The sequence below is a fragment of the Plectropomus leopardus genome, chromosome 22 (assembly GCF_008729295.1).
Source record: "Plectropomus leopardus isolate mb chromosome 22, YSFRI_Pleo_2.0, whole genome shotgun sequence".
NCBI lineage: Eukaryota > Metazoa > Chordata > Actinopteri > Perciformes > Serranidae > Plectropomus > Plectropomus leopardus.
This window is the reverse complement of record NC_056484.1, coordinates 20883288-20910528: the sequence shown is the minus strand read 5'-3', so window position 1 is coordinate 20910528 and position 27241 is coordinate 20883288. Positions and strand designations below refer to the sequence as shown.

Genomic DNA, 27241 nt, shown 5'->3' with positions numbered 1-27241 from the left:
CAACATAAATATAAGCTAAGTACGTTTAAAATGCTTCAAATTTAATGTACCTATTTATTTTCTGTAAAAGATTTCTAACTATATAATTAGAACTTGACATTTCCCTTATTATTTGAGAATCTTCAACTCTATTTATTTTGTAGGACATTTCTTGTCAAGTTGCTCACTGCATTTTTCCCCATTTATTTTTAAGTAATCAAACTAACTTGTTCAGATTTCAAAGGTTTAAATACTTGTCAAAACCGTCTAAACTCACTTACAGGACAAGCTAGTAACTTTAGTCCGGTGTCACAGCCTGGCTTTTAGGTTGGACAAAAGAAAAAAAAGAAGAATTAAGTAAAAGTAATCAAAATCAGCGAATTGTATAAACAGAAACTGTACAGTCAGTGGTGTAGGGGTCAGTGATAGTATTCTGCAGGGGTGTTGTGCTGCAAACATAAAGAGAGCAAAGGAGTGACGAGGAGGTCTGCCAGCCAAAGACTGACTGCTGGGGCTTTTATGTGCGTGGAGTACACCAGGCTCAGGTGTGGCCCATGATATTGTGTTGGCTCATCAGGTTTGCTGCCCTGCTATCAGAAAACAATCAGCAGTAGCAGAGGAACCCAACACAGAAACCTAGCAGAGGGACCATCACACCACATACGTTGAAATACGTATATTACACATGACTCATTTGATTTCTGTATTTTAACCCCAACTGGCTTGATATCTTTAAAAACAAAATAGTATAGTAGTAGTAAAGTATAATTAAAAACAATAGAAGAAAAGAAAGCAATACACAGCGAGAAATGACCCAATATAAGCAAGATATAAATGTTATAAAAACAAAGTGTAATACAGAAATAACTATATTAAATATCTTTTTTTTTCCCGGTAACCTAGTTTTAAATGTATAATTACAGAATTTTATATATAAGTACTGAAAATTTTCCTCTTGATTTTTTATAATTTACTAAAGATGTTTTTTGAAGTTGTTACTTTTGCAGTACATTTTATGCTATATTGCTGATCACCTGTTTTTGAAAAAAAAAAAAAAAAAAATCGTACCAATCTTTTCTGCTTCTAAATGTTTAAAAGCTTGTGAAATGTGTCAAAATGCAGCACAAAAGAACTGATGACGATTCAGGCTTTAAAGGGTTAACCCTTTGAACTCTGGTCCAACCTGCACTGGTAGTTTTGCTTATTGTGATGTAATTTCTTCAAATCTAAATCAGTAACCACAATAATAAAGTATTAAAGTTGTCATGAAAAAATAAAAAAGTCTACAAAACAGAAACACAAAACATATTGATTAACGATTTTTTAAATGTACTATAGATTCATGAACAAAATATTTCTGAACATTCAGTGGGTTAATTGAATGTATATTAGTTTTTGAAAATATGCTCATTTTTATGAGCAGGGTGCAAAAAGGTGCTGTGATGGACTCATCGTTCATTCCTCTGGTTCAACTGCCTTTTTGCACAGCAGGTAATGTATCATAATAACGTCATTACGAGCATACAGTGTGATGACACAAAAGATGGAAGCCTTTGCTTTCTACCACAAAAAAGTATATTCTAGCTGTTATGTTTTTTTATCTTAGATCAATTTATACATGATCACCCTTGGCCGCTGTAATTCTGGCAAAATATTACAGGAAGGAATGGAACATTGAAAGTTGGAGCAAACCTCAAAGAAAAGATTGTGATAGAGGGGAAAAGTTTTTCCAAATAATGCAGTTGAGGGAGCATAAAGTTTATTGCCTAGAGCAGCAAAAGTGCATGCTCCAGCCCTGGCAATATGGGTAACAATAAGGCAAAGGGAATGACATGAGAGCAAAATAATGAAAAGTACCATAAATTCCTAAATGAAAGTAAGGGAGGCCTTGGATGTGATTCTGTCAGGCCCCGGAAAATATCAAAAGAACTTAGATCTGTGAGATAGGTGACGTGGTGCACGCCAATCTTTGATCATTTGTAAGTAGCTAAGCAACAAACTACTAAAGAATAAAAAGCTTGCTGCATATTGGAGTTGGGGTATTTTAGCAGTTTTTAAACACAGAAATCAAATGAGTCATATATCAATGGATGTGATTAATGAGTCTTCCACAGATAGTAATAAAGATAACACTGAGGCAAAAGCAACTACTAAGAGCATTTCAGTATTCAAGACTTGCTGGATAAAGGACTTAAAGTAATCAAGCCGCCTTAGCACAAAAGGATTTAATGTAAGTCTGAATGACATTCATCAGTTTTTTTTAACCAATCTTTCTTGACTTGTTAGTGTTTTTATGGTCCATGTGGTCAATGTGACGTAAACGCTGCTCTCACCGCTGAAATTTTGTGGCGGATCCAGTGCAGCCCTACATTCACACATCTAACCACCCTTTTGAGGGCATATGTAGGACAAGAGAACATCAATCATATTCTTAATAATGGGAGATGGTGGGTGGATGCTGTGTGGCAGGTGGTGGGCAGCAACTATCTCCCATGCATCAACCAGACGAACATTGAGTCCTTTGAACATGGCCCTGAGCACCTTATAATGCTGCAGCGAGTACCAGTCACTGAAGGCTAGTGACACATCAAGTGACAAATCTCTTGGGTTCCCTGTGCGGATGACGACCAGCGTGCCCGGAGCCCTGTCTAGCAGCCGGACCACCGCCCTACGAATGCTCTGCAGCCGCCGGATGTAGACCTCAATGGGGAAAGGGGTAAAGTGAGCCCAGATTCCAAAAACTACAACAGTGTTGGGGCCTCCTTTTAAGCCATCTATTTCATTGGCAATGTAATGCATCTCCATGGTAGGTACTGTCCAAGAACGGATAGGCGGACCATGGCAGCGGAACGTCACCATGATTTTGTTTGCATAGTCCAAGGAGATGAAAGGTCCAACTTTCTGCAAGCTGTGCAGTTCAAACTTCTTAAGATCTAAAAGTACAACAGAGGGAACAGATAAAGCTGCAGTGTGAACAAAATCAAACTGTCACCAGAAACCCCTGCAGATCAGCTACCTGGTAGTGTTGCATTGAGGAATTCAAACCACTGCCTGATGGTGGAGTCTCCATACATGTGGACCACCTTGCCTTTTAGGCACTGAGTGATGGCAGAGGAGGAGTTGAACTGGGGGACTGTGGTGCCTTTTAGTGCTCGCCATACACCTTGGTAGTAATAGCCCAAAGAACCAGATGTGACATTGTTGCTCTTCACTTCTGGTAGACCTGAGAGGAAGTTTAAGGATAAAGGTGGGGTTATTTTATGCTTTTTTATTAAATACAAATCCCATTAAAAGACCAAAGACCAGGCCTCTTTCTAACCTGCTTAATCTGTGGCACTCTGCTTGAGGTCAGTTAGTTACTTTCAAATATATGCTGATGGAGTCATCTTAAGAGCAGGAAAACTGGTGTGGTTGTGTCCGTTTCTGATGAAGGAATAACAACAGACACCCATCAATGTACCCAGAACAGAGAGCTTGTTATTATTGTGCACACGCCCATTTCTGTATGTCTTACAGGCCTTGACGTCAGTGTAAGAACACACCTTGACAACATCTTGGGCCAAGAGTTAACACTATAATATAATAATATAATATATATATTTCTTTGTACATTAAATGTGTCACCAATGTGTCACAATTTTTTTCTTTGTTATTTCTGAAAACAACTTGATGAGTTTTATTTATTTTAACCCATGTGTAGCACATTTGTTGGACTTTTTCAGCAATGTATTGGTACACATTCAGTGCAATAGTGACCATCATTAGAGTGTATGTAGAAATGTATTGAAATATAAAACAGTGCCCACATCCATTGTGATGACAGAACATGTGAGGTGTATTATGCTCTGTTTGCTTATCTTGAGGTCAGAGGTCTAGGAATGATTACGTCTCGGAGTCAGATGAGTAAAATATTGATACTAGGCTTACATGACAGGGACTGTGGCCCTTGGGGGTTATTTTTGTGATTAAAATACAATAGGTGAGGAATGTTTACTGATGAATGTATAGATGCTTGTACCTATATAAGAAGATATGCATGAGTTGTAAGAGAGAGATTCACATTGGTCCCGAATCTTCTCCCAGGCAGACCATGGTGCCTGGTGGATGCTGAACTTTGTTGTAATAAATTAATTCTTATGCAACCAAGTCGGTGTCAGCGGCGGTTCCTTCATCAACTACACATCATTGCTACTTAAGAAACAACGACAGATTTTAGCATGCCAGATTCTTTCTAAACTCCTTTTTATTTCATCCAACTATGATCTCTTTCTTCATTGTGTTAGTTTTATTTGTCGGAGAGCGAGATGTAACCAGAATCTCAGTTTTTGTCTGTGTTTGAAGGCTGGGTGAATTCAGCAGGAAATGTAAGAAGAGTGTGTAACAGGAACTATGTAACAATTGTACTTATTGTCCCATTCGCAGGAAAGCACATCTGTGTGCTAAACAAAAAAAAGCTAAGCAGAATCACAGCTGGAAGCATTTTTGGGGTGTTTCAACTTGGAGAGCTTCTTGCGGCGTTGTTTTGACTTATTTTTTGGCTGTTGGCAGCAGTTTTTAATGTTCTTAAATTTCTAATATTCTATTAATATTTCCTCTTTTAGTTCTATTTGACTGTATTACACAGAGGAAATTTGTTGACTTTGGGTTAAAAATAAGGTCTGTAAGGACTGTACTGGAAGAAAGATTCTCTGATTTTCCATCGCCTGCCAGACAGCCTTGGTCCTCTTCATTGCTTCAAGATAAGGCCGCCCTTCCCCTGGAAACCCATACGCTTGGACCTTTAGGCATCCCCTCTGGTTCCAGAGGAAAAAGCTTGAGTATTTTGTATTGTGTCAGTGATTGTATTTGTGTCAGTAACAGAAAGAGATGGGTACAATAGGGAAGTCTCAATCATTCAATTCACCTAATGTTCATCAATGTGCAGCACTCACGGAATACTATTCCTATATTTTGCAGCCAGAGTGTTGTATCTATTTTTTTCTTTTCCAAAATGGCAACTGGAAAGATCACGCTGTGGTCCCTCAAGGAGGTGCAAACGTTCCTCACCTTGCTGGCTGACAACCGTATCAAGCGAGTGCGAATCTGTGTGTATGCATAGTTTGAATAACGAGGGAGCTATGGGGAGCTCAGCTCCCCTGAAAGCCTCCCTTGAGACGTTCAGGGGGAGCTCTAAACAGTTGTTCACTTTTGTGTCATAGATTATATATTTTCTGCACATAAAGGTTCCTGAAATAAAAAAAAATGAAGTAATATGTCAATATTGTGTGTTCAGTCGCTCATTACATTCCATTTCTGAACATCTGTCTCCACTGTTTAACATATGTGTCTATCTCTGCTGCGGCCTTCTGTATGTGAAGCAGTGCTGCGTTAAAATTCCTACATTTACGTAGTCATCTGAACTCCTCACATTCCACCAGAAGGGACAGAGAGAGAGGAAATGTTACTGGTGGCTGTTGCGGCGGTAGGAGTGATAATGTTTTACCTTCGTCTTTTGGTAACACTGTGACACTGGCAGGTCCTGAAGCCTGAATGTAGACTTTTAAGTTGACACCACTGAAGAAAAGCACATACAATAAAATATTTTCAATATGAACAATATAAATAGAAGAAAGGAGGACAAAAATCTGAAAAATTTCATTGAGTTACAGCTAGAAATATGAAGCACTAAGTTGCTTGAAAGTTCTTTCAACATTGCACAAAACGTAGCTTCAAAAGGCATTCTGTGAGGTAAAGCTGCACTGATATATATATATTCATTTTCAAAGTGCTAGATGTTGTTTGCAGTGCTGAACAATTATCACTTGAGTTTCTACTTCCACTCAGGTCTACTGACTGTTGTAGCATCTTTCAGCATATTTTCTTCATGGAAGTCAACTAGTGGGATTCAGACGGATTAGTTTGATTTGTATTTTCTTACACTGTGAACATCTTACATTTAATCCTAACTGCCTGTAGTTAGAAACCTCTGGAACCTCCCAACAAAGAGACACACAGGTAACAAACAATGTATGAATGCAAGTCATTCTGGTCTCTCTGCTCCCTCACCTCTGAAAAAGCTTCTCCTCGTTGGAATTGATATTGTGTGTGAATGTTTCCCTGGCGTGGTTGATCCTGGTGTTGCAGCTCAGATTCTTTGGCTTGTAGCAGAACCAAGGTTCGCCTGTACGGAGGTCAGTGTAGTTGCACATTGGCTGGGTTGGACGTAGGCACACATTACAGATGGTAGTTTCAGAGAGTGAGCCTGAACGGAAGAGGCTCTTGAAAGAAACTCTGTCAGGTTGTTCACTGTTCAGCCTTTCCAGCACTGGGATAGCTTCACTAGGGTGAACCAGCGTCACCTGATCAGAAAGAGAACCAGAGTTTTTATTAACAAAGTGAACACAACTAAAAACAAGTACAAGAGAAAAGTTTTGTGAACTGTCTCTGAGATGATTAAACACTTTAAGTAAAAACACATATAACATGATAGCTTCACCTCAACCTGCGCTCCTCCTTCCCAGATTAAAGAAAACACAGCAGAGTAGCTCCCATTGAGATGATCCACCACTTGTCCAGCCACACCTGCACCAAGATCCATGTTGTGCAGCCTCACAAGTAAAAAGTCCCCCCCGAACTTCTTGGGACGGCCTTGGAAATCTGACATTTTTATCATGACCTCCAGCTGATCCCCTACACGCCACTGTCCTCCTCCCCTCCTTGGGAGAATGGTGAAGGTGCTGTGAGCTGGATCACTGGTCTGCTCCACAAGAAGAGGATCTGGCAAAAATGGAGTTTTAGGCCAAATGATGGAGTCTAAAAGGAGGCGTTCCTCCACAGTGTCCTCAGGAGACAGTGGCTGGAAGGTGCAGAGGCCGTGATGCATGTTGGGATCATTGGAAACTTTATGTTGAAACGGGACGGTGCTCTCGAAAAAGGGTGACAGAGTTACATTAAATAAACACACTGAAAATAAGTTAAGTAAACAGAGAATAACATTTTTCAAGCCAAAAACACAAAATAGCTGAATAAGCACTATCGATCTGTTCACTGCAGGGACACTGACCCATATAATAAAATTGCAGTTTCACAAGATGTTCCAATTTCAATACTTTGTATGTGTGTGTTTAAAGTCTTGTTGAAATTCATGATTTCAGATATTTCTTGTCATTTGCCCAGAATCACTCTCGAGTCTGTCTCACGCCTGATGGTGTGACATCACAGAGGAAGATTTGCATTGCCAAAATATGCATTGAATTTTGTTGCACACAAATTGGATTGAACCATGTTAAATATACAAAACATCAGGAACTCTGAGTCATTTTGCAAACTTCACTGATGGGGAAAATAGAGGTAAAGGCCATTAAACTTATTTGTGTTTATGTCTTTTTTTATTTAATTTATTTATTTCATCTAAATAAGTAGATGCAATTGTGAAGCCTCCCAAGATAGGGCAAAGAAAATGCCCCAGCAATATCTTGCAATATATCAATAGTGGGGGGCAGTGCATGTCTGCTGTTTTGATCTGTGAGTGTCTGTTCAGCATGAGCATGTGTTACTTTGCACTCTCCTCATTAGCTACAGGACTTTAACTTCCTGCAAATTAGTGCGACTTCCTGTTGGGTTTAGGATATGGCAGAATTTTTTGTACGTCTTAGCATGTTACATATGCTTCCCAGTTGTGCAAAGTGTCATGACTTTTTGAGCATCAAAAATGCAATTAATGCATCAGTGCAAATAATTTGCGCTGATAATAATTCCTTTAGTTTCAATAGGGTCTTAGATGCTTAGGCCCTAACAACTGAAACATAACTGCAATAACTGCATAAAACAGCCATATATATATATATATATATAGTTAGAAGACAGGAACTATAAAATAATGTCAGTCTTATCCTTTATCTAGAAGAGCTGCTGCTATTGGCAAATAATTATGTAGGACTGATAGAGAATATAACGGTTTACTCAAATTGCATGAATTTGCAATGAAGAACATGGATGTTATTGTGCATCAAAACACAGATGTGAAATATCCTAAAAACTTGACTGACATTAAATATTTTAAAGTTTCCATTCAAGCAAAACCAAGTTCTCACCTTCAGTGCCATGTGATGTAGGACAAGGATGAAGACAGCCACAGCCAAAAAGAGAAAGATGATGCTGTAGTCTCTTCTTGTACAAGCTCGGTCCATCATGGTGTTTTTCTGTGGCTGCAGCACAGCACTGTGACCACTTCCTCTGGTATTGAATCAAAAAATAAAAACAAAAAAAAATATTTCCTAAAACTTAAACACAATTCTGAAATCCTCTACAAAAACAGACATATATACTGACATATATCCAGTCATACATTAAATTCCTCTGATTGATCAAAAATCAACAAAGAACAAAACCAAAGACAGGGACTTGGGCACAGAAACAATAAATGAAACAGGCTTTTATGCAAAATGAGTACTTTTACTTTTGTAACTTGAGGTATATTTTGATGCTTATACTTTTGTTCTTTTACTTGCATTTGAATGAACTGACTCTGTAACTTCTAATCAATGAAGTATAACTTAAGTCAAAAAAGTGTAATCAAGTACAATATTACTCCCTGAAATGTAATGGAGCAGAAGGATGAAGTAACATAAAATGGTCAAAGTAAAAGTAAAATATAAGTACCTCAAAAGTTTATACATGTGTATTAGAATAGTTAACATTTTATTTTTACAATGTCTGTAAAATGACACTTTAAAAACACTTTGCTTACCTTAGCAGAGATTAATTTGAGGAGACCACAGTAATGAAATCTTAGTTTGTTCTGTTTGACTTCCTGGTAATGAATGAGGGTGGAGACTACAGACGAGACTGTGGCATGAAGCAGCGTCACAGCTAAGACAGACAAGAGTATCTGGTCTGGTTGACACCTTGTCATCCTGATCACTCCCATGTGACTAAAGAGCTGCAGGATGAGTTCCTCTTACATGCATAACTGTTAATTAAAAAAAATAAATAAATCTTTTTTTTATGTAGAATGACAAATTCCTGATGAAAAACAATTGTTTTAACTAAACAACCAGGCACTTTGTTAGTATATGCAAAGTGACAAAAGTGTTCTCTATCTGCATAATTCAAAACATCTTTTAGGCGTCGCTTTTTACCAGTGTTGGATCAAATTATTACAGGCAGTGGAGACAGCAGGTGGTAGCTGGGTGGCTGCGTTTACTATCTGTTTTTATATGGAAATGTTTGAGTGGGAAGAGACACAACTGGTTAGAAAGTATGAGAGTCTGTAACCGCACATAGCATGGATGTCTGCCAAATAAATAAAGCCAGACTGACTTGAAATAGGTTCAACTTGAATAGCAAGCAGCAATAGTGTAAAACTATGAGGCATAAAATAGCAGGTATCAGTTACATAGTTTCTCAGATTTGTTTGGCTTTACAAATTAATTTATTCTCACCACAATGCGCTTGTTTGTACAAACAGCTGGATTGCCACTGATATGACAAACTAGTGGTATTGAAAGACTTCAGGCTAGTCTGACATGGAATAAAATATCTTTTATGTTGACCAAAATTTATGCTGAAATTTATAGTGCACAATTATGGATATATGGCAATGGCGCTATGAATCAAATGACTCAAATGACACTAAACTATCAATTTGGAACTCTGATTAATAATTACATTAATAACTATAACCTATATTACGATATTAATAGGAAATAGAGAAGGAGTTTTTGGCACAGTAGTTGATGATTCATTCACTCTTCTACAATATTAGACAGATGAAGCATAATTCCAAAACACAAACATACACACTGAAGCAAAACAGGAAAAACACACAATATTTTTATCCTTACTAGTAAAATATAGTATGCAGTATATAAAATATAGTATAATAATGTAATAATGTAATAAATAGTATTGTATTTATTATATGCAAGTGTGGATGTGTAATTGTGTGTGTGTGTGTCTGTGTGTGTGTGTGTGTGTGTGTGTGAAAGAACCCTAACCCAAACTATTCTTTTTGGGATGCTGTGAAAAAAAACAGCTTAGCAGCAACGCTCTCCCTCGTCATAACAGAACCTGCTGTACCTGTTGCAGTCAGATCTATCGCTGCTGCCATTGGATGTGGCAAGCTAACAATGACAAAAACCCAGCCTGTGACTATGATTCACACGCTGAACTGCTGCCTGTAGTCACCACCCTCATGTTCATCAGCAGGAAGTCAAGGCAAACCAAGAACACTTTACAGCATGACAGAGTGCCGAATCACACTAAGATTTCATCAGGCTGCCCTCTCCAAGTGATTCTCTGCTGAGGTAAGACACTTGATATGCTCAAATTAAAGTATACTTACAGTTCCATTTTATCAACACTGTGAAAAGTAAATGTTGCCATTCACCACTTTATATACACATCTGTACTTTTGAGGTTCTTGTATTTCACTTTTACTGCTTCCATTTTATGTTACTTTATATTTCTAGTCCACTACATTTCAGAGAGTAATATTATTCTTTGTACTTCATTACATTTACTCGTCTATAATGACTGGATGCTTTGTCAGTTAAGAGTGACACACAGTTAAAAACAGGATCATTTTGTGAAATCATATATTCAAAACCTTATGTAAGTGCAATTACAAAAACATTAGCATCAAATATATATCAAATATACATCAAGTGTAAAAATTTAAAAGCACTCATTATGCTGAATTCTACAGAAAATCAATAAAGTATGTACATATCACTTTAGCATATTGCAGTTGCCAATGGTTGGGTTATTTTTGATGACTTTTTATATCTTCAGTTAAACAATATCTTAATGATTACACTTTGTATTAATCTGATTTTGTTTAGTAACTTCTTTTGAACTCAATATAGAATAAAAAATAGTTAGTGAGTACATTCCACATAACGACAACATAATGTATTCATTCACAGTATTCTTTTTCTCTCCTCTATTACACGCTCTTCTTCTACTATCATGCTCAGGATAAACCAAAACACATATGCATGCAGTGTTGTCTTGTGGTTATAGTGAGAACCCACAGATACCTTTATACCGCACTATACTACACTTTATACTACATTGTAGCGGTTTAAATAGGGGATTTAATCATTAATTAGTAATTAATTAAAATGATTAATTAATTAATTAATTAATCAATATCAAAATACATAACTATAACTCATAAGGCTATCAGGAACAATACGTTTACATTGAAAATTAGAGTTTAAAAACCTCAGAGCACCACCCATTAAAATAGAAAGGTTGATAGACCATTTTGCCTTAGAAATTAATCTAGTCTCATAATTTGAAATTTGCAACAGAGTTCTTTTTCCAGGTGTACAGGGACCTGACATTATACACACACACATCACAAGATGTGATCAAGTGTCTTTATACATGAAAGGTTTATTAAACTACTCACTACACAGCAATACTACTCCTAAAATTACAAATGAATGAGTTTAAGAATAAGTATGGATAAATGATGAAACAGTGAATACAGCAAAGACACCGAGTGAATGAAACAACAAACTCATAAATGAAGCAATAATAAAAATCAGGGGATGAAAATCAGTGAGGGACTGAATTAGGTGTGACACCTGGACTCGATCAGATACACTGAAATAGTGCAAGATGATCAAGCAGATGAAAAGTCAAGATTAAAGAGAAGTCAGTGTCAAGCATCGGTCAACAATGGGAGAGGCAACCTATCCCATAAAACACTGAAGGAAAAGATAAAGAAGAGGACCGATCAAAGAATGACCCATAATTATATTAATGGGAGATCCTAACCAAGGTCTAAGACTTCCTATGTGTCCCTAGCATTTAAGAGCATCAACCCCGTAAAAGCACAGGAAAGATCGTTTCACCTTCCTCAGAAGTCTTGATGCCAGGGAAATGGTTTGCTCTGGAAAGTTACAGTGTGGCCTTTGTGAGGACACTGGACGGGCAGCTCAGTTACGCTCATGTGGTTCCGGTGGCCGGCCTCAGTCGGTTTGAACGTTGCAAACCTGACTTGAGTTTGATTCCTCCATCTCTCTCCCCGAACAGCTGGGTCATCTTCTGACACCTCACGTGGCTGAGATGAGATCACTGTGACAACTTATCAGGCTTTGTCTCATTCAAAGTCTCTCTTTGTCTCACGGTCTCTCTCGTGCAAAGTCTTCTGGTTATAAATCGTCATTTAGAACACGTGTAGCACGGGCTGCTTCAAAAGTTCTCTCTTTCAAGGTAGATAAACAGCAGCTCACAGCATCTCAGGGCTGCAGCACAAGCAGGCATCCGCCCTCCTCCTTTGAGGGAGGGCAAAAGCCAAAAGAGCAAAAAGACCCCAAAAAACCCAGGTCCTTCGACTTCACTGGGGTTATAACTCCTGTGAAAAAAAAGGGGTGTGGTGCTTGACCGTTAAGGCGGGAAAAATACACTCCTCCCTTCTATCACTTCTACTGTTTTAACTGTCTAGATCTAAAGTGTTGATAAAGTTCACTACAGGCCTTTAAATCTTCAATATTTGAAACCATGACGCTCTCCTCTGCTAATCGAAACCAAACACTGAGAAAACAAATAATTATTTGGCAGATCATTAACTAAATCAAACAGTATTAACCACGTTTAACAAATGTAATGAATATGTGTGAAAATAAGTAAGTGTAACACCACAGTGTCAAAACACTGATATAATTAAAGGTTGTTGTATTTTGATGCTGGTGCTTGTGTACCTTTACTCAAATAGAATCTTTAACAAAGTATGAAAGTACTTAATATGACCAAACGTCTATCAACAAAACCTATAATTAGAAAAACAATACAGCAGCTGCACACAACAGTGTAAAGGACGGATAATTAAGATAAGATAGAGGAGATGTATATCAAAATGCAACTCTGTACTAAGAGTATTTTCATTCAGTGTGTAAAACGCTGCTGGCAGAGGGTTACAAAAGGTCACACCCCTCCACATACACGCGCACACACACACACACACACACACACACAGGCACAGCTTGTGTTTGTGAGTTTGGGTTTAAAAATCGGCAGGTGAGCAAAGTTCCAGTTCTGTAGGTATGAAATCTCCACACAACATTTCAAAGTACGTTTTGCTTTGAATATGAACATCAGTTAACGTGGTCCTCTCTTACAGTCCGGAGATGTGCGGGTATGTCACGTGTTGGTTGTGCAACAAAGACTTAAACTGTCGGTTTCTATGATGTAGAGATCTCCTGATGTCTCCTTGAGTCTTTGCAGGAGCTCAGTTGACAGCTCCTTGCCCCAAATGATTCATAAGTTAACTCAAACTGTCGGTTGGGCAATAAAATCTGTCGTAATTTAGTTCTGCTCACAAGAGTCGTAAATTCAACAAGGCAGTTAGGTCCATTAGCTGACCCCGAGGGTCATCTACGGAATCTCCAAAAAAAGTCTCAGTTTTATGTAGGCATGTGAATATCTTCTTATCAAGAGTTGTCCTCATCATCCACTACAACGTTCACGCAAAAAGATGACCCAAACTGAACTCTGTTAGTGTCTGTCCCTACGTCCTGGTTAATTAGATCAGATTGTCTGATTTATCTTTCATTAACTGAATTTGTTCTCTTTCGGAATACATTTGAACAATAGTGCATGACTGTGTTTTGTAAAGAGTTACTCTGTCTTTGGTTGTGACTTTGATTCATGGTTGCTCAATCAAAGGAATGTACCATATGACTGGATGTGTATCAGTCTTCGGTGATTGAAAGCTGGGCGTGTCACACCATTTGCATACAGAAAATTTCACAATTATGTTCAAGTTTTAGCATAACATAGTTTCAGTTCTTTTGTTTTTCAATCTAGTACCAGAGGAAGTGGTCACAGTGCTGTGCTACAGCTATAAATTGGGATTGTCGTGATGGCCATTACTTGCACAAGAAGGGAGTACAGTGCCATCTTCGTTGTCCTGGCTGTCACTGTCCTTATCTTTTTGTCACATAACCAAGGAATCTATGAAAGATTCCTTGCACGTTACATGGATGTTCTGCAGGTGAGCACTTGATTTTAAATATCCAGAAACATGAATTTTACTGAACAAGACTTAAAATGTTTATCAAGGCTTAAGTTATTTAGTTAAATTCCTTTTAGTGCATTTGTTTAAAACATCTTTGTCACCATCTCTCTCAACCCCCTGCCAGATTCACCATGAAGCGAACTTAACCATCATCATTCCGAGAGTTTACAGTGACCCTGACATGCATCACCGCTACTGCACCTTCCAGCCACTGTCCCCTGAGGACGCTACGGAGGAAACCCTTCTAAGAGATTACATTGCTTGGCCTGAAACTCCAATTCTGCCAGATCCTCTTCTCATGGAGCAGACCAGTGATCCAGCTCGCAGCACCTTCACCATTCTCCCAAGGAGGGGAGGAGGACAGTGGCGTGTAGGGGATCAGCTGGAGGTCATGATAAAAATTTCTGACTTCCAGGGCCGTCCCAAGAAGTTCGGGGGGGACTTTTTACTCGCCCGGCTGCACAACCTGAAGCTTGGTGCAGGTGTGGCTGGACAAGTGGTGGATCATCTCAATGGGAGCTACTCTGCTGTGTTCTCTTTACTCTGGGAAGGAGTCGCACAGGTTGAGGTGAAGCTAAAAACTATTGTGTTAAATGTGGTTATACTGTACGTGTTTAATCTATCTTCGATTTGATTGTTCATGCAGCTCCATGCCCCTTAGTTACTGTTGCTATGCCTGTTAACTTGTGCTTCTTGCACGGCACCTGTGCAGTTTGTAATAACAACGGTGGCAGATTTACCACTCACATTTTAGAAACAAGGGACTTTTAAATTCCATACAAAAGCTGGGTCTCGTTTTTAGCCACTGATGGTAGATTTTGTCAGCTACAAACTGTCACAAGCAGATTTTATAAGCTTCACTAATTAAGCAATCCAATGCTCTTTGAATAAGGTGAAACAGCCATTGAAGAGTTGACTTTTCTTCAACAGCGGACATGTTTCAAAAAAACAAGTCTGTAAAAGGGGATTTAATTGAGCACTAGATGGCTACACACATGAAATTGGACCAAAAAACTGAGGCTTAAGCTGCATGTCCCAAGCAAATATTTGACACCCTCACCAGTTGTTGAACAATGTCAAAGACATGGAAATGGAGAAACAGCTTTGTTTTTTGTTATTCAATATGGAGCTAGGAAGTCGTAATGTTAAAGTATCTTAGAAAAATATAAGATCAGGCTAATACTTCATCCTAACATAACATTGTTTGAGTGATATGTATGGTGTACATGTTGTCTTAGATAACTAATTTTGTTGGGGTCATTCCCCAAATCCAACAGAACAGGATAGCTCTGCTAATGTTAGCTTTCACTTGGTAGCACCCAGGTTCCCAATGGGAAATAGTACACAGAAGATGCTAGTCATAAACGGGATGTTTGTTTCCTATTTTAGGTGGTGAGCTGTTAACAAACATGCTAAAAATAGCAGATTATACATATACTACAGACAATCAGTAATAATTATCTTAAATGATTCATTTGCTGTACTTTTCCTCTTTTGTTTTTAGTTTTGGAAAAAAGACAATCCTCAAACAATCAAACAATTTAAATGCAAAGTATTGACAGACCAGAAATGCCTAGTTACAGTTGCTACCTAAGACAATCACTGTTTGAAATAAGGGTTTAGTGAACAGACAATTTTTCAGTGATAGTCATGTGAAAATCAGACCAATGTCAGAAAACATGAATCTTTCTAAATATCTCACAGTGTACAGCTTGTAGTAGATTTCACTTTATTCGTCTTTGACAGAACATGATTTGGTCTTCTCTTTCCAATCAGGTGACGCTGGTTCACCCTAGTGAGGCTATCCCAGTGCTGAAAAGGCTCAACAGAGAACATCCTGACAGGATTTCCTTCCACGCCCTTTTCCGCTCAGGTTCACTCTCTGAAACTACCGTCTGTAACGTCTGCCTACCTCCAACTAAGCAGCCGCTGTGCAACTACAGTGACCCTCGAACAGGCGCACCTTGGTTCTGCTACAAGCCAAAGACACTGAGCTGTGATGCCAGGATCCACCACTCCAGGAAAAGCATCGAGCGAAACCTCAAGGCCAACGAGCAGAAGCTCTTTCAAAGGTGAGGAAACAGTGAGACTGACATTTTGCATGACTTCTAATGACACATATGCCTTGATCTATCCTTGATGAGTAATTCTAAAAGGTCGGCAGTAGCCATTGGTCAGAAAAAATGTTGGCAATGTACATTTTTGCTAACAAAGGCTATGCCACATTTGCACATTACTATGTAGCAAATATATCAAAGATCACATTTTGACTTTAAATACCTGATTGGGAGGGCACAATGCAAGCAGGAATAACAGAGAGGTCTCGGAAAAACACAACCCTTTTCCTGTGCCCCACCCTAGACGGGAAAAACAACAATGTCTTGGCTACAACAACTTTTCGGGCCTAAAAAACACGTCTTGAGTATCACATTCAAGATATGCACTATTTGAATAACTTTTCAAGCTAAAATCCGCTTATGCTGGTACTGGCTTTAGCCGGTCTTTGGTCTAAGATGGTCGTGACCCAGTTTTTGCCGGTCTTTGATGGTTTGACATGCTGGTTTATGCCCTTCGTTTTTCATACTTTCTCTTCATTACACTGTTATTTCTCAATACTCAAGGACATGGATTTGGTTAATTTTACAGGAAGTTCAACAGATAAACCAGCTAGAGTGACCATCACAAGTTGGTATGCTTACGCACAAAAAATAATGCAAAAACATACCTTAAGTTGGTCAAAAAAGCAGGTCAACCAGCTTAAACATTTTAAGCTGTTTTTTTTCAGCAGGGTGCCCTGATCTCAGTCCCTTAGACTTCAGCAGTCCATACCTTTGCCTCTGATGCAGGGGTTTGATTCAGGTTAGAGGTGCTGTGGCAGCTAGGTCTCTACTCGTGTTTACAAGCATTTTTCAGAAACTTATTGAGATTACAGATATCTTTCCAGGGTGTTGACAGCCTGAGTTCCATCCATGGTGGTGGTGATCATCACTTTTTGTCCTGGAACAACCAAAAAGTTATACCAGTAAAGTGACATTCATTTAAATCCTTGCACAGGAAATATACATTGTTTCATCATTACTTAACATTACATTTGACTTGTGTACTTTGAAGATATTCCACAAGGCGGGATAAGAAAGGCAGCCTAGGAGTGTGCTTAAGACGCAAATAAGGATAACAAGGACGTTAGTAATAAACAAAATTTTGACATATTTTGTAAATACTTTAACAGTTATCTAGCTTACTGTATAATGTAAATGTGCTTTGTAGAGTACCAGGCTTGTTTTGGATAGCTAAAAGTTTGAGGTGTTCTGTCAATAGTTTTACAAATGCTTTTTGGTGCTTCAGAGGATTTTCTCACTGGAATACTGTGAATGGCCACTGGGACAAATTGGAAGCTGGGTTGTGCTGTCTAGTTTAACACCTGCTTGTTTAGCAAAAGCTAGCACTGAGCAACTTAATGGTCCCAACAAACTCACAACAACACCAAAGTGGCTCAACTCTATCGTTAAACCGATATTTACCACTACATCACATTAGCAGTGTGATGCCAACAGTTAGCCCTGGAATTATATGTAAGGGCAGACCGTCCTCAGTATGGAGCTTACATTCCTGCAGCAGAAGTCTGGTGGAGGTGGAGGAAAAAGGACTGCAGGGTGTCATGATAAACATTAGAATTATGTTTCTATGAGCCAGAACCAGAAATAAGAGGTATAAAATAGAAGTGGCCTTCTCCCCTCCAAACATGATGAGACATAAATAAGAGTGAAACTTTTTGTTGGCACAGTACATTGGTACCAAGCCATATTTTATGGTTACCATAATATTAAATCACGTCACTTTTGAAAATCCATTGCACAACCTAAATCAATAGCTTATGTATAGCTACATGTTGATAATAATAAAAAAACAACCTTACTCTACCATGAAAGATTCAGTATTTGGCATAACTGAGTCTGTCTGTCCACTTATCCATGAAATATTAAAGTTGTGCAACAAGCTGTCAATCACTTGCTTAGACTAATGGCAGCATTGTGCCATTAGTGAGTGGAAGGGGTGTGCAATATATAATGGCTAATGTATCAATTACACATCTAAACTGTGTAAAGTGTAACTTAAACTCACAAAATGGGTTTGCAAGCAGTTGTTTCTCCTTTAGGGCTTGATTTTTCTAGTTTCAACTTCATTAACTCATTTTGTAGTGTTTAAGAGTGTGTTTCTGTTTGTGTTTTTTCTGAAGTGGTGTCAACTTAAAAGCCCACATTCAGGCTTCAGGACCTGCCATTGTCACCGTGTTGCCAACAGATGAAGGTAAAGCACAATTTTTACTCAACCACCACTGTCAATAACTCAACTAAATTTGTAATAGATAAAGTAAAACGGGGAGAAGAAAGTCCAGTTGTATACAACTTACCACTACATTCTGGGTTGCAATACCCTGTAGGAGGATTATTTGGCTAAATGTGAGTGAACATGGCATGAGCTGTTAGCAGTGTTTGTAGATTTTCTGGAGTAAGTATAGCCAATAAGATGTTCACACAACCAGATTACACTTGGTGGTATTCCCAAAATAAGGAACACCTGCAACTGCTTAATTGTTTTTAGCCTGAAAGCAAACACTTGTCCTTCAGAACTGTGTGGACAGAGTGCTTACTATTTACATGTACTAAGAGTGTACAATTAAAATGGACAGCAAGTGAACAACTTCAATTTTACTGCTTTAAGAAATTTGCTTGATTTTATCTTTAGCCACAATTATTGTCAGGTAGTAGGTAGCCTAAATGTAGTAGGTAGCCTAAATGTTTAGCACTTAAAATAGGTACACTCATGTTCATATTGGAATCATTACTGTTTTTTTGAAGACCATACATCTGGTAAAGTAGATTAGGTTGGTAAAGATCCCCATTAAGACACATGCAACAACCTTTGTCCAAATTTAAGTCTTTGAATAGTGAGTTTGATCAGGAAAACACGGCGTACTGTTTAATACTTAAACTTGAGCATCATGTAAAACACCAATCCAATGTAAATTGAGATCTGCTGTTCCATCTTTGGTGCAAGTCCATGAAAGTTTGTTTTCTCCAACTGTTGGAATCACTGTAAGTGCATCTGTCATTGAGTTGTATACATTTCAACACAATGAAATGCTGAAGACAAGTCGACTTTCTTAAACAAACTGCAATAAGAAGTGTAGAAACCTGAATCAGAGACAAATCCAAGCACAGCATGCTAAATGTAACATTTCTCAGGAAGATAAATGTACATGTTTAAATATCACCACAATCAACTGCTAAAAGAATGCCTTGTTCCATGCACCCAAAGAGAAACAGCAATTGTTTCGTTATTAGAAAACCAACATCACTCTCTGTGAGACACTCAGTATGATGTTTAAAAGATAGTCTGTCCTGAACCCTAAAAATAACCCCACACTTCCTTTAACTTCCTCTCAGGTCATAAAGAGGAGAAAAGCAGCATTGTGACATCTGGACCCTCTGGCTATTATTACCAGGGTTCATGGCGAACACTGGATGGAACCAAAGTTCAGTATTTCGACAGCTCTGCAATCACTCAGTGTCTGAAAGGCAAAGACGTCCACATGTATGGAGACTCCACCATGAGGCAGTGGTTTGCGTTCTTGGTCACAGTACTACCAGGTAACTGATCCATAGGGATATCTGATAACAGTTTGATTTTGTTTACACTGCAGCTTAATCTCCTTACTGTGTTATACTTTTAGATCTAAAGAAGTTCGGCTCAGAAAGCCTGGTGAAATTACCTTTCACAGCTGTCGACTTTGCAAACAGCATCATGGTGAGGTGCTTCTACCACGGCCCTCCTATGCTTGGTTTGGCCCCCATCCCACCTACCGATCAACATTACATAGCCAACGAAATAGACGGCTTAAAGGGAGGCCCCAACACTGTCGTAGTTTTTGGCGTCTGGGCTCACCTTGCCCCTTTCCCCTTGGAGATCTACATCCGGCGGCTGCGGAGCATCCGCAGGGCGGTGGTGCGGCTGCTGACAAGAGCTCCCGAGACGGTGGTCATCATCCGGACAGGAAACCCCAGAGCTTTGACACCTGATCTGGCATTAACATTTAGTGACTGGTACTCGTTGCAGCGTTATAACGTGCTCAGAGCCATGTTCAAAGGACTGAATGTTCATCTGGTCGATGCCTGGTCAATGGTTCTAGCCCACCACCTTCCACATGATGTCCACCCAGGACCTCCCATTATTAAGAACATGATTGACGTTCTCTTGTCCCATGTGTGCCCTCAGAACGGCGGCTAGATGTGTTTGTTAAGGGGGAAGAGTTCAGATTTAAGCATATGCTGAGTTTACATGTTATGTCTGTGTTTCTGCCAAAGTGCTGCATTTTTTTCTGAAAGTGCTGCAGTGTTTCTACAATTCTGGGTGGTATAATAATAATAATAATAATAACAATAATAATGTATAATCATTTATAATAACAGCCTTAATGTTAAATATCTACCTTAACCACATCAGTAAAAAAATTATGAAAATCTCCATCAACAAATATGAACTTAATTTGTGCCTCATAAGAAGAAACAGGCTATTTTATTGATCAATCAATCAATCAATCAATCAGATTTATTTATAAAGCACTTTTAAAACAACCAGAGTCGACCAAGGTGCTGTACAAAGACAATAAAAATAAAAATAATAAAAATAATAAAGGACAATAAAATGATAGAACTAAAAACAGCATAAACAATAAAACATAATTAATAAATAGGCTAAAAGTGTATTGCCCGTCGTATCTATGCACATGTGAAGCAACAACCCTACGTGATGTTAAAAGCTAAAGAAAACAGATGGGTTTTAAGACGGGTTTTAAAATCAGACAGTGAGGAGGCCTGTCTAATGTGCAGCGGCAGCTCATTCCAAAGTTTTGGAGCCGCAACAGAAAACGCTCGATCCCCTCTGAGCTTCAGCCTTGATAACAATGATAAGCCAAAAGTGGCAATAAAATGTTCAATAACACTCAATTGCCCAAATTCAAAACAGCAAGTAAAAGCAAGTGGATTTTTTCTTCTTCTCTTTATATTTTTTTTATGAGATTGTTTTTTTTTTTGGCTTTTATTGCCTTTAATGGACAGGACAGTTATAGCGTGAAAGGGGGAAGAGAGAGAGAGCATGCAGCAAAGGGTTGAGGCAGGAATCGAACCTGCGGCTGCTGCAGTGAGGATACAACCTCTGTATATGGGGCACTGCTCTATCCACTGATGTACCAGGTGCCCTGTTTCTTCTTCTTTTTTTAACTGTTTTATCTTTTTGCTTTGCTTTGACTAATTTTAAGGTAATTTTCTTTTACTATTTTTTTTTGGTACTATTGGTATTTTTTTTTTTACCAATTTCTTGCTCTTTTTTTGGGTCATTTCTTCTTCCATTGCTCATTGCCTTCTCCACATATTTTTGAGAGAAACCTTTTAAACCTTAAAAAAAAAATACAAATACACATAAAAAATATATATTTTTAAAACCTGGGAAAAAAGTGTCTTAGTAAACACAAAAAAACGAAATGAAAAAAATAGAATTATCATAATTACATATCTAAAATTATGTTACAGATTTGATATACATTTTTGAGGCACTTTTTTGTGTACTGCTTGCCTTGCTTGGGTGACTAAAAACCTACATACTTTCCTCCTTTGCCTGGACTGCCTATTGTCTCATGTAGACATGGTGGTGATATGAAGCCAGGTCTATGATGATCGCCAGCCCCTCTATCAAATTGGGATATATAATAAACTTTATACATCATTGTGAAACCGTGATCATGCACAAGCTTAATTTCCACTCTCAGTTAGCCACCAAAGGACAGAGACACATCCTTAAGCAACTGACAACAAGGAACTCAAATCATAAGCAATCAAGTCAAACAAGCTAACAACCTAACAGAATGTTCATGTGCAATGCATATTCAGACATTTCTCACCTATTTTATCACGTGACAACAACAAACTCCACTCAGTTTAGCATCTTTACTGTGCACATGCAGTGCCTAAATTATTGCACACTCACTTAGCACTTCCTCTCAAGTGTGTAATTTCCTGTTCCAGGAAATACATGCAAGCAAATTTCATAAAGACACAGCTTCTGCACCTTCTTCTGTGGTATTTTGTGCTTTAAAGCATGGGGAGCGCGGTGAAGATGTTACTGCGGGTTTGGATTATCCTGCACTCGGGGTTGTGTGCAGTCTCACTGCCAGAAATCACTGATCGAAAGTTCATTGATGAATGTGTGAGGGAGCACAACAAGGCGCGGTCATCTGTCAGTCCAGCTGCTGCTGATATGCTGTACATGGTAGGCATGACTGGCAACTTCAACAACTTCACTAACACAGTAACTGCTTCGATTAAGCATTGTGAACAATTAGTGGGTCTAAAACTCTGACTTAACATACATGTAAGGCTAAAAAAATATCCTTAGTCATGAAGTGATTATATTGCCAGCCCTTTGTTGTTTTTAGGATGGTACATTAGCGGTTTAAGGCTGGAGAATTGATGGTTTGAAACCCTGGACCATCAAAGGACTTCTGCACAAGGTTTAGAGAACATTGACAAATAAATTTGCCACATTGATAGAAAGCAAACATCTTGCAATGCAGGAAATAAAAAGCAGAAGTCAGTAAAATATAGGAAGCTTGATTTAAAAAATGCATTATTTGTATGTGTTATATGTATTATATGTTACAACATTAAGGCTGGGTTGCACCAGCAAGGATTAACTTTTGAACTGGATTAAATCATAGTTTAACTTTATGTCAATCTTTAAAAAATTAAAATTGAGAAAGATTACACTTAAACCTCTGTGTGAATGTTTTGCTAATAAAACTTTTATGTAAGCATATAACTTAAAAATAGTGCATAATAAAAGTATCACTTTAAGTATCCCATATTTTTGGTAAATACACACAGCTCTATGTATTTTTCTTAATTCCACATACCTCCATTGCACTGGACAAATGTCACAAGGAGGACATGAGAACATTTTTTTTTTTTTTGAATGAACCAAACCTTTAAAAACCTAATTTAAAGAAGTATGTCATTGTAAAGGACTGTTGCTTGATATTCTTTATCTCTGGTCATTCAGACATGGGATGAGGGCTTGGCCATCACTGCAAGAGCATGGGCGAGAATGTGTGTGTTTGAACACAACAAGTACCTCGACGATGTCCGCCGCGTGCACCCTACTTTCTCCTCTGTGGGAGAAAACATATGGGCTCGCAGCTCACCCCATTTTGATGTGTCGGGGGCCATAAAAAGCTGGGTGGATGAAAAACAAGAATATGACTACAACCGCAATGTCTGCACAGGTGTCTGTGGCCACTACACACAGGTGTGTGCACTTGAAAACATTCTGATGGTGTGACTGTGCTTTTTTCTGTTTGTGGTGAAACGTTTTGAAGAGATGTGTGCAAAAAAGAGGAAATTATCACACTGTTTTATTTTTGCATGACACAATTTAACCCTTTAATTCTCTCCAGGTTGTGTGGGCGAGCAGCTACAAGGTTGGTTGTGCCGTCCAGCTGTGCACGAACGGTGTCAAAAACACAGTGTTTGCTTCCAAAGAGGGTGTCTTTTTTGTATGCAACTATGCTACAGCGTAAGTTGAACACATCTACAAATAAATTAAAAGTATGATTTATGAACTATGAGTTGAGGGCTTAAAGCGCTCCAGAAATGTTGGATTATAGTTCACAAAAGATGTCACTTTTCCTGTGAACATTTTAAAATATGTATTTTTTTCCGGTGACACCAAATGTTCTTCACATGCCCTTCTTCTATGCTGGTTTTGAGGCTGTGGCAAATCATGATTTCAGTGTAGGTATTATGAAAAAAAAAGGAAGTGGTATTAACTGCAACCACTTAGGCAGGTTTAGTACAGTAAAGCATAAGGCTGGCAGTGTTCTGTTTCTTATTATCAACAAATTGGCTGGAATTAATAAAACCAGCTGTGTTAGTGTCTTCTAAGTACCCAGTGTGTATCCAATGTCTGATTTATCTTGTTTCTCTGTGCCACACTTACAAATACAAATACATACAAATACAAATACAACAATAAGCCACACTTGCAGTGGGAACACGCACACTGCGCTGGCAGTTTATTTTCTCTCAGTTACACACACCATGCGGCAGCTTTGAATACGTTAGTTTTCAACAAATGCACTACTTTTAAGTACAGCGACCATCTGTTTAACACTTTGAAACCTGAGCAAATTGATTTGATTTCATTCAACAAAAAAGGGCGAGCAGGCAACATGCAACTAAACAAGATATAGCTAAAAAGTTAGTTAATAAAGTTAATAAAAAGGCTACAAGAAAATTGCCTGAAAATAAGCAAAATAATATAAAATAAATAATATTTGTTTCCCCTTTTTTGATATTTTTCTGATGATTCTTCTCCTTTAAAAAAAACTATTTTAGATAATTTTCTTGTCACATTTTAGTTTTTTAAATTTATTTAATTAAATTTTTTTTTGGCAAATTGTGGGCCATTTCTTACCAAGTTGGTCACTGACTTTTTTACCCCCCAATCTTTGTGAAAGAAATTAAACCAATTTGCTCAGGTTTAAAAAGGTCAAACAGCTTCTGAAAGGCATCTCAATGTAGCACAAAGCAACCGATGATGATCCAGGTTTCAAAGGGTTAAGGGAAGCACCGAGTCTTTAAAATCACATATAGGTAAGTGAAGTCGGAGAGTATTGAGAGATGGAGTAACACATCACAGGCTTAGGTATTTTTAATTTGTTGACAGTAAGAAACATAGAACAATGCCAGCCCTATGCTTTAAAGCAGGCATGTCCAAAGTCCGGCCCTGGGGCCAATTGTGGGCCTCGGACCAGTTTTAGGCAGCCCTTGGTTTGACTTTCAAAATATACTTTGGCCTGCCACACAATACACACAATATTTGTTAATCAAGCATGATCACTTTGCATTTTTTCCCTTCAGCTCACAATGGAAGGACTATAATACAGTTCGTAGTGACGCATCAAGCAGGAACTAATGTATTTTTATTAACAGAGAGTAAACTAACAAACTGAACGGTTACCTGGCAGCAGACATTTCCTGCCATGAAGCAGACATGGCCACAGCAAAGAAGTGTAAAGTGGACAGTGAGGAAAGCTGCTTTCAGGAATGGTGTAAAATTGAACACATTTTCAGTGAAAGATGAAACTGTTACATTTGTATTGTTTGTTTGTGTGGTGTTTTTTTTTTTTAAATAAGTTGTATGATGCCAGAAACACTTGGTCCCAGGTATTTTCACATTATATAATTTGGCCCCCATTCAAAAAAGTTTGGACGCCTATGCTTTAAAGGGATAGTTCAGGATTTTTTAAGTGGGGGTGTATGCGATACTTATTTAAAGTCAGTGCATAATATCCAAATGACAGCTGTTGGCAATGCCCCCAGTTTGGAGAAACAGGCTGGAGTGCAATACGAAGGCTAAGCAATCTACTGCTGCAGACGGGGATCAGATTTAACTTGGATGATTGTTCCTTGTGCAGGGGGAATGTGAACGGAAGGCGACCCTATGACAATCAAGGTGCAGCCTGCTCTAAATGCAAAGGAACCTGTGAGGAGAACCTCTGCCGTGAGTCCACTTTTTGGATAGAAAAAATAGGGCCTCACTATGTTGTAGGCATTGCTACTGACGCTGCCCTTAACAGGCAACTTTACAAAAACCTGAGAAATAAATGTAAAACAAACTATAAGTGTCAACAATTAACAATTTCTGTCTTAATGTCTTTGCAGATAGCCAAGAACGAGATTCACAAAAAAGTAAGTGACAGCTCATAAGCCAGAACATACATTCTGAAGGAGAGATGCAGTCCAACTGGGAATAAAAGAAACAGCCCCAATTCCAGAAAAGTTGAGACTCCATGTAAATCATAAAAATGACCATAAATGCTGAAAGGTGCATACAGGTTTTGGAGCAACATATGCCGCCATCCAGACAACATCTTTCTCAGGGACGTTCCTGCTTCTTCCAGCAAGACAATGATACACATTCTGCATGTGTTGCAGTAGTGTAGTACATAGTAAAAGAGTGCAGGTGCTAGACTGACCTGAATGCAGTCCACTGAACATGTGTGGTGCATTATGAAGCGCAAAATATGACAAGGGAAGGATTTTCACTTTAACACTTCAAAAATTAGTGTCCTCAGTTCACAGACACTTAGTTACTATTACAGGCATCAAATTCAACTGAATATATTCTAAAAAAGGATTTGCAAATCCTTGCATTGTTTTTATAAACATTTTACACAGTGTCCAAACTTTTTTGGAATTAGGGTTCTGTTTAATACATGGTGTTAATTAAGTTCATGACACACTCAACTGGATAAATCCCAGGTGATGCTGTGCTAGGTTCAAATACTAAAACCACTCTGTCTGATTTTATTTGTGTTTCCAGGCTACAACTGGACCCCAGACTGGGCCAGTGCTCAAGCGAACAGTGGCTCCAACTATGTGACTATTCTGGTTGTTCGGCCCATTGCCCTCATCTTCACATTCATCACGGCATATGCAGTCCGCCACTTTTATCCCGACGTTTTCTGCTATGAATAAACCACTGTGCTGACCTGAAGGACATGGACTTATTCAGCCAGTGCTGAGATGTATTTATGAGATTAATTAAACCTTTCTATTGGCAGCCTTTGTGTCACATCAGACCTGTACATAAACTGTACAATGCATGCATTTACCAAACAGCGTCTCTGTAGTGACACACTGAACCACAGATTTAAAAAATCTCAACTAAACCTGTAGGATTGGGAGAGTAAACTACAGTGAAAAACCTGTCCACTGTGCTCATTCATTTTACTGCACTTTTACTTTTACTGTGTCTTATATCTACAGTTACATTTAAAGCTGTTTCTCTTTATTTTTTCTGAGTCACAGCGAAGCCAACGTGGCCTGCAACTGATGATAAAGCTTTTAAGATTATTAATGCCACTCAGAGTTAAGTTTAAGACCACTTTTCAAATAACCAAAACTGAAGGACCACTTTATTTTGCCAGAATGTGAAGTGTAACATAAAACATAATTTTTTTTTGTCCAGTGAAAATGATTATTTACGTCAAATGTTGGAGAAAAAATGTTGTGTTTCTCAATGCAAGTGAGATTCTGCTGCTTGGAATCCCATCATGAGGGGTTTAAAAAAATATTTTCATTTTAAGACTTTAAGTTTGTTTTCATGATGAAAGGAAGAAAGGCACACCTTCAT

General features: G+C 38.4%; 3 protein-coding genes across 5 annotated transcripts; 2 read left to right on the top strand and 1 right to left on the bottom strand.

The window, feature by feature from the left end:
• Positions 1-2189: 2189 nt before the first annotated feature.
• On the bottom strand, positions 2190-8792 carry LOC121961522 (NXPE family member 3-like). Of its 2 annotated transcripts, XM_042511543.1 has the most exons (7): positions 8708-8792; positions 8052-8193; positions 6455-6883; positions 6025-6317; positions 5462-5532; positions 2996-3202; positions 2190-2912 (listed from the first exon to the last, which is right to left on the bottom strand). In XM_042511543.1, exons 2-7 carry the CDS (start codon positions 8148-8150, stop codon positions 2359-2361), a joined length of 1653 nt encoding a protein of 550 aa, XP_042367477.1. In that variant the 5' UTR covers positions 8151-8193; positions 8708-8792; the 3' UTR covers positions 2190-2358. The 2 variants fall into 2 exon arrangements, with proteins under 2 accessions (XP_042367477.1, XP_042367478.1); XM_042511544.1 differs by lacking the exon at positions 8708-8792 and having other exon boundaries at positions 6455-6881; positions 8052-8143.
• A 1374-nt stretch (positions 8793-10166) lies between these two features.
• LOC121961084 (NXPE family member 3-like) lies at positions 10167-20511 on the top strand. Of its 2 annotated transcripts, none has more exons than XM_042510933.1 (7): positions 10167-10265; positions 13780-13966; positions 14115-14558; positions 15767-16062; positions 18228-18298; positions 19438-19641; positions 19725-20511. In XM_042510933.1, the coding sequence occupies exons 2-7, from the start codon at positions 13835-13837 to the stop codon at positions 20276-20278; spliced, it is 1701 nt and encodes a 566-aa protein (XP_042366867.1). In that variant the 5' UTR covers positions 10167-10265; positions 13780-13834; the 3' UTR covers positions 20279-20511. The 2 variants fall into 2 exon arrangements, with proteins under 2 accessions (XP_042366867.1, XP_042366868.1); XM_042510934.1 differs by having other exon boundaries at positions 10183-10265; positions 13759-13966.
• A 995-nt stretch (positions 20512-21506) lies between these two features.
• Positions 21507-26816, top strand: glipr1a (GLI pathogenesis-related 1a). The gene is made up of 6 exons (XM_042511212.1): positions 21507-22315; positions 23105-23350; positions 23499-23617; positions 25521-25606; positions 25768-25794; positions 26429-26816. The coding sequence occupies exons 1-6, from the start codon at positions 22145-22147 to the stop codon at positions 26581-26583; spliced, it is 804 nt and encodes a 267-aa protein (XP_042367146.1). The 5' UTR covers positions 21507-22144; the 3' UTR covers positions 26584-26816.
• The last annotated feature ends 425 nt before the right edge of the window (positions 26817-27241 follow it).

Excerpts from the sequence above, each read along its gene's own strand:
- LOC121961522 (XM_042511543.1), bottom strand. The coding sequence starts at position 8,150 with ATGATGGACCGAGCTTGTACAAGAAGAGACTACAGCATCATCTTTCTC. Across the intron at positions 6,884-8,051 it reads TACATCACATGGCACTGAAG|AGCACCGTCCCGTTTCAACA; the intron begins GTGAGAACTTGG and ends CCCTTTTTCGAG. Across the intron at positions 6,318-6,454 it reads AAGGAGGAGCGCAGGTTGAG|GTGACGCTGGTTCACCCTAG; the intron begins GTGAAGCTATCA and ends CTTTCTGATCAG.
- LOC121961084 (XM_042510933.1), top strand. The coding sequence starts at position 13,835 with ATGGCCATTACTTGCACAAGAAGGGAGTACAGTGCCATCTTCGTTGTC. Across the intron at positions 16,063-18,227 it reads GAGCAGAAGCTCTTTCAAAG|TGGTGTCAACTTAAAAGCCC; the intron begins GTGAGGAAACAG and ends TTTTTTCTGAAG. Across the intron at positions 18,299-19,437 it reads CGTGTTGCCAACAGATGAAG|GTCATAAAGAGGAGAAAAGC; the intron begins GTAAAGCACAAT and ends ACTTCCTCTCAG.
- glipr1a (XM_042511212.1), top strand. The coding sequence starts at position 22,145 with ATGGGGAGCGCGGTGAAGATGTTACTGCGGGTTTGGATTATCCTGCAC. Across the intron at positions 23,351-23,498 it reads TCTGTGGCCACTACACACAG|GTTGTGTGGGCGAGCAGCTA; the intron begins GTGTGTGCACTT and ends AATTCTCTCCAG. Across the intron at positions 25,607-25,767 it reads CTGTGAGGAGAACCTCTGCC|ATAGCCAAGAACGAGATTCA; the intron begins GTGAGTCCACTT and ends ATGTCTTTGCAG.